Genomic DNA, 12,503 nt, shown 5'->3' with positions numbered 1-12,503 from the left:
ACAAGTAGACAGATTGATTTCGGAAATAACAAATTTAATAAATTTTTTCTTCGTATCTCAAGATTATTATTTTGACGATAAACGTTTAAATTCTTGTTCTTGATGAACATGTTACGTATACGTTATAAAAAATTAATTTAATTTCCTTCTCAAAGACACAACAATTCATTTTATTTTGTTATTATAACTTGAGATAAAATGATTTGGGCAGACACTTGTATTTGCACAACGTTATCTCATCTTCCTTGTGTTAAGATAGATAGATATTAAATTTTGACAGCTTTTAAATTTATAATTTAAACGATAATGTAATTTCCGACATTTAAACAGCAGGAAACATTACTTTTTTTTAAACAATACTTAAACATATATAAAAATTACTTTTCGCGGTTATCTCCTGTTTTTCAATTATTCAAAGACACAAATAATATAAATATTATCGCAGTTTGGAAAGATTATACAATCGCAAATAAATAATTTGAAATTACCTATCGGTATACATTTAATTAATTTTCATCCGTCAAATTGACAAGACGCAATTGCGGAAAGAGCGAGCGTAGAAAAGCGACTCGAAGCAATCCAACATGAGTAATTATTTGTCATCTTCTGTCTGTTTGAATTAACGCCAGCCAGAATATTCACGTTGTCGATTTCATCGCAAAATTATAGTTTCTTCACAACGCGTTAATGACGCATTATTAGACGATGAGTTATAGCGTGTCATCATTTACGGCTTCTTTCAGCATTCTGAGTATTTATTGCTACTTGTGCAAAAGCGATTAACATCAACAATATCGCGAAAATTATCGGGCCATCCTTTTCTTCTTACATTTCTCAAGATAATTGTAACAAAGTAGATGTGCAGGAAGCCAAAAAAATCAGTTTTTTTTTTGTTCGAATTATTCTTTATAAAACGTGCGAATAAAAATTGTGAAGAAAATATATCTCATCGTATATATTGTTATTGATAAAAAATATTTTTAAAATTTCGTAAGTTTGTCAAAAAATTCCGTAAGTTCATCAAAAAATCATTTACCAAGATTACCATCGTTTACATTTAATTGTCATTTATCAAGGTTTCAAATTAAATGCGAACAGAGTATTTTCTGCGTTCAAAAAAATTTTAGGATTTTCCGCGACATTTCCATAATCATAATGTTACCACGCGATAACAATAATGTCAATAATTAAGCGTCAATTAAATGTTTCCGGACGGATTACATAATTATTCATATATGCAACCGCGCAAATGCAGGAGGGTTCCGAGGGATGAGACGGACGGGAATCGACATTCGAAGCTCAAAGTCATCTTTAATGTCACCTTTCGCTTTCATAATTGGTAAATTGCGGACGTGCTCCTGGATCTCTTGCGGCGTTCATAGTCATCTCGTCTGTTAGAATCCGCACGAGAAATCCGTCTTCTGTAATAACCCGCGCGCGTCTCCATTCAATTTCCGGTTGCATAACGTATGCGAAGAAAAAAAATATGTACATCGAAAACATTTTACGATTTCAAGAATTCGACTTTGTCTTTGCGTTGAGAAGCAATTAATATCTTTAAAAGAATCCGTAATTCATTGTACGACGATTCATATTATCATATGAAAGATGTTATTATAAATATGATGAACAGCTACTATTTTTTAGTTTTTTTCTAACTTGATTATTAAATTATAAATTTAATTTTTGATCAGATAAATCTAGTTGATACTTTTTCTAATTTATTTTTTTGAAAAATAAAAAAATTATATTGAATTTAATTACTTATTTATAATAGAGATTTTATTCATAGAAAGGAGCAGAATATCCCGGAACCGGCTTCAAAGCCGCGCATAGCAGGATAAATAATACTTTCTGTGTATATGTGTGCGCGGTTGAAAAGCAATGTAATTCAATTATGACATTATAATTGCGAGATCCTTGTGACTCAGACGTAAGCATAGGTCTCGCACGATTAATCTCACTTTCAAAGCGGCTCTATGTTCAGCTACTTCTAACATCGCAGGCAGATAACGCCAAGAATGTTATAAGTGGTTTCAAAATGTATATCGTCCGATAGATCAGTTAACTAAAAAAATCACGTTTATTGATAATGACGATCACTCGGTACGTGCTTGTGCTCGCTTTCGAACCATGAATCATATTTGTTCCTGGAGAGAAACTCGCGTTTGCAGAGTCCGAAGATCATCTCGGGAAAATTTACGAATGATTTGTTATTATGTCTGAAAATGGAAGATATATAATAATACTTCTAAAGTGCTGATGCATTTATATAGTTGCGTTAAAAATTTAATAAACTCGCGTAATAGATTTGCGTGCTTTTATTATACGTTCGGACTGAAGGAAAAAGGATGAGAATGGTTTCCAAAGCGATATATAACACGAGTTTATATATAAGTAAAACATATTAATCATATGCAAATATAAATGATTTTACACGGTAGTTCTAGCAAATAAACGGTACAATATGAGGATGACCGTTGCGCAAAGAAGCGAGTAAACATCCATTATACCATCAGTTTTACGCATCCGAAAGGTAATCGAAAATCCCAGTTATATCAGTTTCGCGCACTTCTCTCGATTTCGATCAAGACGATTCAAACTCTTAATCAAGCGCACAAATCCAATTCTGCTCAATTACACTCTTTCTTCACTCATTTTACAGAACTTTAGAATTTCAATCATAATAGTAGGTATATTTTGTCAATTTACTAAAAATAGATAAGCTGAAAGAATTATTTTTGTCTAATTTAATCTTATTAATAATTAATATAAAATGTTATATTCTTTCATTATTATATTTCTTTATTAGAATACTTAATTCTTCCAATAATTATATGATCATTTAATATATGTGATTAAGATCTCATCCTATTAATTTGCTAAAGCTGTTAAATAAGCAAAGAGAGAGTGTAATTATAATTCAATCATGCAAGTTTTTTGTAACTCTCGTTCTTTCGAAAATTTCTGCATGGTACGATATGATGATTTTCCATGATTTTCGATAAAATCGATCTCGCGATGACAATCGAAGAGGCAAAGCTAACGATCGCACTTTCTCGTCCCACTTTCGTTGAGAAAAATCGCTTCACTTTGCGAAATAAGCGCTATATGCGAATTATTTGTCTCCCTTAATCGTTAATCTTGGTGCGAGAAACTGGACGAATCGTCTGACTATGAGATTCTGGACAAAAAGTGAGAATTGACATTCGAGGTAATCGCAGAAGAAATGGACGTTTCCTAATACGAGAAAACAAATCGTCAGCTTGATCTCTTCGATTAATCCCGATTGATCGTACCTATCGAAGGAGCTTGCGGAAATTATAGGTATAGGTAATTCTCGAAAGATACCAACACAGCATTACGACAATCGAATTATTGCTAACGAAGCTGAAACCGCAATTCTTCGCGAATCGATGTGTATGTATGTGTGTGTGTGTATGTTTGTGTACTTGTGTATAATAAAGGATACAAAAGGATTGTCCGAGTGTGCCGAGAATCGATGAGAATCGAGAATGAGCCAAAATTTCTTATCGGCTGCATATCGGCGAATTGTATCCTATATATTCCGATATTCGGTGTATTCTATTAACGATAATCACAATTTGTCCTTCGTCAGCGTATATGAAGATACGATGTACGCGAGAATAAAAGTCCGCATACATCTCTACGCTCGCAAAATGTCATACAATATACATACTTATATATAGCGTATATATTGCGTATATTCGTGTTCATATGTATGTTGTGTGTGTATGTGTGTCTGTATATATATATGTGTGTGTATGTGTGCATGTATATGTGCGCGAATACGGATACAGATTACCAGGATCGATCATGCACATGTGTATATTGATATATCTGTATCTGTACGCGCGCACACATCATCATAACACGACTCTCTTTCTCTCTCGCGCGCGCTTATGGCAATAATAGTAGTATATATTTTATACATGCAAAAACAAAAGTTTTCTTTTATCACAGTGGGACAGCATACATTCGTTAATAATGTAATATTATGACAATACTTTTTTTTTGCTTACGCCCACGTCTCTGTGCTCTTTTCCGCACGACTTTCGCACACGGTATATGATCCCCCTTTTCTCATCCGGCATCCGCATCATTGATTAATGATCAATGATTATCGCCTTGCAGCAAACACTCATTCCATCTAATCGAACATACGATCGATCAGATTCGTATGCGATGGATTATTCGATGGATGATTATTAAAGAGATGGCGCGAATGTATATCAACAACGGTAATAATTTTATATAATCAATTAATTATATTGTTAGTTATTATCGCTAATTATATATTTGTGGATAATCAATTAATTATATGAAATTGTCCGATTAGCGCTCATGTTTTCGGTTATATCGTTAAATATACAATGATTACATCGATTAACGGTGGCTTCGCGCATCTATTAATTCCTACGTTTAAAAAAAAGTGCACACACTTTTTTAATTTTTATATTATTATATTTTTATTCCCTCTTTGAAAAAACAGAAAAAAAAAAACCGGTTTCGTTTTGACGCTAAGCCAACGCGAGAGAATTTTTTTTCATTTATAACTGTATTGTTACATGCTAATATCATACAATTTACATACAATTCATATATAATTTGATTATCATCATTTCTCTTTTTCTCTCTTGCTGCAAGGCTGTCTCTCATTTTCACACATTCACAACCACTACGATAGCTTATTAGATTTATCAATTCTTATCACACCATTTTATCGTCAGAGTCGATTATGTCAGCCTATCGCGAAATTTCGCGCACCCATTCGACTCCTGCTTCCTTCCTCCTTTTCAATCTCTCATATTCTCGTTTGCTTGTACAAAAGCTAAGGCAAAGTTTTCATTCACTCTCTTTTCTTTTTTATTATTCTCTCGCTTTATCGCTACCTGTCAATTCTCGGAGATCACAATGTAACGCAACGAAAATGCGTTGGTCGACGAAACGTTCTTTTACGTGGTTTTACACGCCTGTTTAGGGCCAGCCCTTCCTCATCATTAAATCATCTCCCCGCACTTATTCGCGATTGCGTCTTTTCTCGATTCGACCTGGACATTGAGTATATATCGAAAGATCAGACGCTTCGTACACGTATTAATAATCGTTCATTCAACGATATCATGGTTGTTAATTCTCTCAAATCGACGCATAATAACACTGATTAATTTCTTTAAATCGACACAATTGCAAGCAATCGATTTCGCAGATTCGATGCAACACAAGTTGCTTCGACGAATTGCACAATTTCGACAAATACACAGCTCTATATATATGCAATAATAGTTAAGTATAATTAAGAAACATACAGAGCACGTCCTAGCGCTTCATCTGTTAAAGGATACTTGTAATCCTTCGAAATATGTATTTTGTAATTTGTCGTTGAAATTTTTATTCGTTTATTCGAAATTTTTCCTGAAATTTTTGAACAATTCTAATTTTCTCTTAACTATTATTGCATCATACCCAACGAGCACAAGAGTTCAATCACCTTACTTCGATATTTCTAGTATTCTTCATGGACCGGTCCTGCCGAAAATATTCGCCATTAAAAAGTATCATTCTTGTCTCCTCGTTCTTTCGTTTTTTTTTTTGTACACAAAAGAGCAATTGGCTCGGATATAACGACACGCTGCATTTTTCCTCGATAAAAAAAAAAATTAAATTAAATTAAATTAAATTTAAAAAATGCCAAGTTTTGATAATCGTTCGCAATATTGACTCCGTCGAAATGCATATCCCACCTGTCACTCCTTCGATTTAGCCAGCTTTCCTTATTAAGTGATAGATGCTTATTGATGTGAATCGAAATTTATTATAATAAAATTCCTAAAATCTCAAAAAAATCAGATTCTGATGTTTTGGACATGACTAGAATGGGGGGAGAACTATGCGTTATTTTTTATATTTATATAAAGAAATTAAATATTAGAAAGTAAATCTTTTAATGAATTAAAATGGAATATCTTTTTATTCGGAGATAACATTATGAGAAATGGATTCGCAGAGTCGAAATACTTTATCGATTTTAACCCAAGCTTATTAACGTTTGTGATTATGATCCGCCAATCGCTTCTTCACGTCATTAAGCATATATTTGCGATTTTTGTTAGTATGAAATGACAATAAGATTCTCTCAAGATGCTTCGGCATTATCTTCATTTCCGAAATATTCGCGATCGTTCTCGGGATCGTCCAAAAGCTTATTCTTATTCGAATATTTTTTATCTGAAGACTTTCTATGATGACATATAGTGTCGATCAAAATTTATTCACGACTCAACGATATAAAACATCGGCACAAATTAGATGTTAAAAAACTTTTATTTTATAAAAATGTCATTACACAGTTCACAAATATTAATAAAAGTTATCATATATTTGGATAACAAATCACGTGTGATCATTACAGAAATGATCCTTTTATTTGCAAAATTTCTATCAAATAAAATCTTGTCTTATATTTCCTGTACTTTTACGTTATACATATTATGCGATATCTCAGACTTTTGGTCGACACTATGTGATCTCATAAATTATATTTTGATTAATGTACGAAACGTTATTAGCAAATTATCAACGCTAGTAAACAAATATGTTAAAAAATTTCGTTGTGAATTAAATGGAAAAGAAATTAGGATTTCTTCGTGCACGCGCGAAAAAAACCATAAACGATGAAGAAATATCGTAAATTACTTGAGAAAGAAATATCGCAAAAGTTGGATGGAAAATATATCGCACGAGATTACTTTGCTAGGCACAAACTTGTAAGAAAAAAAGTTTCTGATATCGACGAAAAATAGCGCATCATATTACTTCGTCTTAGAAAAGACGAAATAAATTTTGGTAAAATTTTCCTGCCATATATATTATACCAGAGAAAGAACGCGGTAAATTTGATGAAAAAAATATCACGCATTTTATTACCACAAATATTACTACATATAAGGCGAAGCACACGTCAGCAGCACGTGCGCGTAAATTTAAAAAAGATATACGAAGCTCGATCGCGTTTTTTCTTTTCGCAATTTAGAATAAAAGTTATTTTAGGCGCATAATCGACGCGTCTATCAAAAATATAATTAAGAACCAATTTATACATTTATATTTTCGAGGTCGTATTCCGAATCGCAACTATCATCACGCGATCTATCTCCGGAAGTACAATTCGATGTTGTTCATTGATCAAATCGGATCTTTTGATCTTGCGCTTTAATTCGACTCGACTCAATCGATCGACTCTTCGAATCCCGTGGGATCAAGGATCGCACTTGTGTGTGGCTGTTCGACATGTTTGCGCGAACCTCCTCAAAGAAACTCGCAATTGACGAGACTCGCGCAAACCTGTCATTAATATATAATATGACACTTCATATAATATATATATAATATATATGTGTATGTATATATAATATGTGTATGTATATATACGCGTACGTATATATTATAAATAATCAATTAAAGGTTTGCTTTGAAAGTAAGTAAAAATATATATAGATATATATACTCGTATATATATATTTTTTTTCGTTTTCCTCTCGTTTTCCTTCTCTTTGTTTCATATCTGCACCATATATATTTCTCGACGAAATGCATATCGCATCTATATAATATTTATATATATATATGTATAGCTTTGTTTATATCTCGCATATATATATATATATCTACTTTGTGTGTGTGTGTGTGTGTGTATATGTGGATTTACATGTTGCACCATTCGCGCATCTGTATAAATATGATCTTTTCTCACTGACAATGAGAAAAAGCAACGATGAGTGCGACTCATGATAGATTTCGAGACAAATGATACATTATTTAATCCGAGTTTTTCTTGTTTTACATACCATAAAAAATTCGCTCGCAAAATATTATAAATTAAGAAAAGATAAAAAAAGAATTAATAAAGCTCTGTTGAAAGTATTCAAGCTGCTCAGTTTAAAACTTTGAAACAATATTTAAATTTCTCGAGTTTAAAACACTTATTTCCGTAAAAACTGAAATAAACTTGAAATTATATATTACTATATATATAATATTGAACTTTATATACAAATGTATGGTTGCCTTTAAAATTTTTATCTGTAAAATTTATAAAAATGGAGCAATTCTCTTTTTCATTAAACTCATTTTTTTATATTAAGAATTTCGTGAAGCTATACAAATGTATAACACACTAATATAACACATATAAAATATTTATATATTACCTCTAATTTTTTATTATTTATATTATTATTAATTATAATTATTTTTTTTATTATAACATAATAATATGAGGATATAACAGTGAATCGCATCACCAAAGATTTTATCGCGAGTCGTACTCGTCGGTCATAATATTTTTATATAACTTGTCCCTTACATAAGTTGTTCATTGTCGTCGAATCGTTTCCTTTTGCATCAGGAGATTAATCACTTTCGTTAGAAGACCATAAAGAACTGTCTCAACTCGCTTCACAAAAGGACTCGATAAGTTTCACACTTTTCTCACTACTGTCTTACTATTGTCCATCATGCGTAAGGCTTCATCACCGAGAGAGACGTCCATTTGCCTTATAGTAAAAATATTAAGATAATTCTTTCTAAAAACTTACACGACAGGGATTATCTTGACCTTGATATATATGTTGCAAAAGATTCACTTTTACAATAATTTACTGAGTAACATGTATAATTGATACGTGTATATATAAAATAATTGTGCAGAAATAGGACAATAAGTAAATAAATTTCAGTTTGAAAGTCAAAGACTATATCAATAACGTTAAGTAAAGCTTAGCAAACACGACAAAAAAAAATCTTTGTATTTCTGCTTTTTTAAATATAATATATACAAAATAATATTATAAAATTTTCGACCTTAAAATTTTAATTATATATCTTCACTTCAAATATTTTAGAAACTATAAGAGAGCGCCATTTAAATTCCTGTTGTTCAGGAATGAACCCTCTACAACATGTCTAAAATCAAGATAATTTACACTAAAGTTTTTATAAAGATTTATCAAAATCAAAACTCCAACAATCACAAGGTTCAACGAATCAAACACGAACTTGCTTTTTAGAGTACAATAAAACTAACGTCGTCGTTGTTCTGCTCTTCAGAAAGCGCGAATATACGAAACGGTATAAAATAACAAAAAGCGGACGAGGCTTCGAAGAGGAGAACAACACGACGAGAAAACATGAAAGTATCAAAGAAGATGAAAGAAAACGGACGGACGACGACGGACAACGAATTGAACAATCACGTAGTACAAGCCAGGCCGCTTGCCTCTCCCCACTTATATTTCGTTTGTATAAAAAGTCTTATACTACCCCTAAGCCTACGTAATCCGAAGCATTCGAAATGAGCAACGAGCCTTTCATTCACCGTTTTTTTTTTCTGTGCAACTTTCGATTGCGATCTCATCTTTTTTTTATTGATTCATCTCGCGCGGCATTCATCGCTCTGCGCTTTTGAAAAAAGAAACGTCTCGTCGATCTTTCTCGCTTACTCTACATAAAATATTATAATGATTGCAGAAGGAACAAATATGTAGAGGTGTAAAATATCTGTATTCATATACTTTCACGTAATTGTATCAAACAACTGCATTTTACTCCAAACGCGTGATAAAAATACCACTTATATGCGTTGATGCAATCTATCGATAAAACTTTCTAAATTCGATTTGCGCCGCTTTTTGTCTAATACAATTAGGAGCAGTAATGAATAGAAGGATGAATATTGAATGGTAGCAAATCAGCCTGATTTCCATTCATTTCGATTACCTTCGATACTTACAATAAAATTCATCTTTCAGATCAAATCTTTGTCGACTTGCATTCACGTTAGCTTTCTATCAATTATGCGGTAGCGCGAGAGGAATTCGAGGAACTATCGATCTCACTGATCGTGTGGAAGCGTTCCTGATACATTCTCGACATTTACCGACCGCTCTGTAAACGTGAGATTTCTCAGGCACGCACTTGTACATTTATTTTGTTTCGTGATGGTTCAGATCAGGACACATTGAGAAATAATTCTAAAAGAATAAAAATAAATGTGAGAAATTAACGACAATAAATAATAAATATTCAACGATTTATACAATAGAATTATAAAAAATAGGAATAAACTTTCTAACACATTGATATTGATTCTTACGCAAGAAAAAAATTAGCATTATTCGATTGTGTTGTTTCTTCAAGTTCGTTTTTCTTCATATATTGATAGTCTTATTTTTTTTCATTCTTTATTCTTAATTCTTTTTGCGTTCTGATCTTTCCTCTCATCGCCGCTAGCCTTTGAGATCGTTCAGAATCCGAAACAAATCCGCGAGAACAGCGAGAAAGATCGATTCGATGCGTTTATCATTAATCGCAAGGGCATACGTTGAATTTTTGGCGAAAAAAAAGCTCACATACATTCGAGGAAAGAAAAAAAGAGTGTAGAAAAAGAAGAAAACAAAGACAACGATAAGAAACTAGGGACAAAAGTGATCGGAAACGACAAACGTGATAACTCTTCTCCCCGCTCACAGACAATCTGAAATCACAGATAATATTTATATATTCTTCTTCATCAATCTGCTTATGGCGCAGCCATTCGAAATCTAATGTATAAAAAAAAGCTCTCAATGACGAAACTTCGTCGGGAGATCCGCTGCGGAACGCGATCGGGGAAAGACGACGAGATATTTCGTTCATTACCGCGATTAAATACGAAGACTTGGCCGCAAAAATCGAGTGGATACTTTTTCTTAATGACTTAAAGAAATTTGAAATACCATCAGACATTGGTGCATTGCGGCAGATAATATGAATTTTATATAATTTTCATAAAAATTAATATGTATATTAACATTCAGGTTGTTGAGGGCTAGACGGTCATAGAAAGATATGACTACCCTGATTACTTGAACAGTGGAATCTACACGAATGAAGCGAACTATCTCGGTCACCGAAACGATGATAAGTCCTTGTAAGGCCGATGCTTCCGAGCGGATCAATTCTGCGATGACGAGCGTCAAAATTAAAAACACATTTTGCCGGAGAACAAAATCGGTGGCGGTAATGTCATTCCGCTGTAATCTCCGCGTAAACCTTCGACAGGGCTCTCTCCGCGTTGTGTAAATCCTGAGGGAGCATTGGTGACATCTGTCGTTGGTGTTGTTGGTCCTGTTAAGTCTCAGAGGTTTCCAAACTCTTTTGGTTTAACGGTTCTTTAAAACTGATATTTTTTTTTCGTGTTTGTCCTACATGTTGAGATAAGAAAGCATGGGTATGCGATATATTAAATTTTTTTTTTATGCTTGTTTATCTTTATTTACGAAACACAAGCAGTCAACACTTTCAACTCATTCTCGTATCATCTCTAAATTCTAAATGAAACATTTGAATATTTAATCACTTAACCGTTGCTGAAATAAAGACAGGATTCAAGACAATTTTCCGGAATTATCTTTCAAGTTTTTAATTCGTTGTTAAACATTTCGGATAAGAAAGAAGACTTGCTTATCTCTTATTTTTAAGTCTTTTCGGACAAAAACCGTATATATTTTCACGGATGTCGCGACGTGCCGTTTGGAAACCTCTGTGTTAGTCAAAGTGATCGTTACCTATCACGATAACGGATGTACATCTAATTCTATCGCTAGTAGTTCTTACGATAATTACTGTTATGGCTATAACACGTTTCGTCGAAGGTGCTCCGTGTTTTCGTAGATCTCGTGACTTATCTACCTACCGTTCGATGATGATCAAGCATCCGGTTGCACGCTTTCGATTGCGCGCTTTTACGATGTTGATTCGCGCGAGATATTGTTTCCCCTGACTATGTGCATAATTATTGTACGCGGTTTTGGAAAATATTCCCGAACGAAGGAACGTCCTGTTTCGCAGCGGAACATGTTCGAACTCGTCAAGGAAGGTTTACATGACGCGATCGGATTCGCTGGTCGTGTCGACGAATGCTGATGCTTGCAGCAGCAGGATTCACGTCTGCGTGAACGTACTCGGACTCGATCGCATCCTGATCGCGACGCTAATCAGCATGCCAATATTACGTATGCGGCATGACGAGCTGATTTTCGTGGGGTACTCGCACAAATGGCAATTGGTTCTGAGTGTAAATATGCAATTGCTTCTGCTGGGATTGCAGCTGCGCGAGCGCCGCAGGTGACGCAAACGCGGGATAGGCCAAGGTGGTGGTTAGGCACTCATTGTGCTCCTCTAAGGAGTTCTGGGCATAGTGCAGCACCAAATGTTTCAGGCTCTCGTGAATGTTGTAAGGCTCGGCGAAACCATAGCCGCGCTCAGTGGCGTATATTATGCAGTGTTGCACCATGCCGTTGCACCTGTAACAAAGTAATTCTCGAATAAGTCATTGTATAAGGTATCTCGATCCAAGATACGATTTTTAATACCAGATTCCAAATCACAAAAAAAATTTATTGTTTTATCGATCGCGCGAGATGAAATATCCCATAAATTGG

The 12,503-nt window shown here is 33.7% G+C and overlaps 1 protein-coding gene and 1 long non-coding RNA gene across 2 annotated transcripts in view; one reads left to right on the top strand and one right to left on the bottom strand.

Moving 5' to 3' along the window:
- LOC145932736 (uncharacterized) overlaps positions 1-12,503 on the top strand; it is a 122,403-nt gene that overhangs the window by 65,317 nt on the left and 44,583 nt on the right. The gene's annotated exons all lie outside the window — the stretch shown is intronic.
- Pi3k21b (phosphatidylinositol 3-kinase regulatory subunit alpha) overlaps positions 4,012-12,503 on the bottom strand; it is a 38,161-nt gene continuing 29,669 nt past the window's right edge. The window contains exon 13 of the mRNA XM_083055677.1: positions 4,012-12,365. Within this exon, the coding sequence (XP_082911803.1) occupies positions 12,071-12,365 (295 nt within the window). The 3' untranslated portion in view covers positions 4,012-12,070. The remainder of the gene's footprint in view (positions 12,366-12,503) is intronic.

Source organism: Prenolepis imparis, unplaced genomic scaffold, assembly GCF_030444845.1.
Source record: "Prenolepis imparis isolate NDT839.2.m4 unplaced genomic scaffold, iyPreImpa1.0 SCAF_1, whole genome shotgun sequence".
Lineage (NCBI taxonomy): Eukaryota > Metazoa > Arthropoda > Insecta > Hymenoptera > Formicidae > Prenolepis > Prenolepis imparis.
This window is presented reverse-complemented; position numbering and strand designations above follow the sequence as displayed.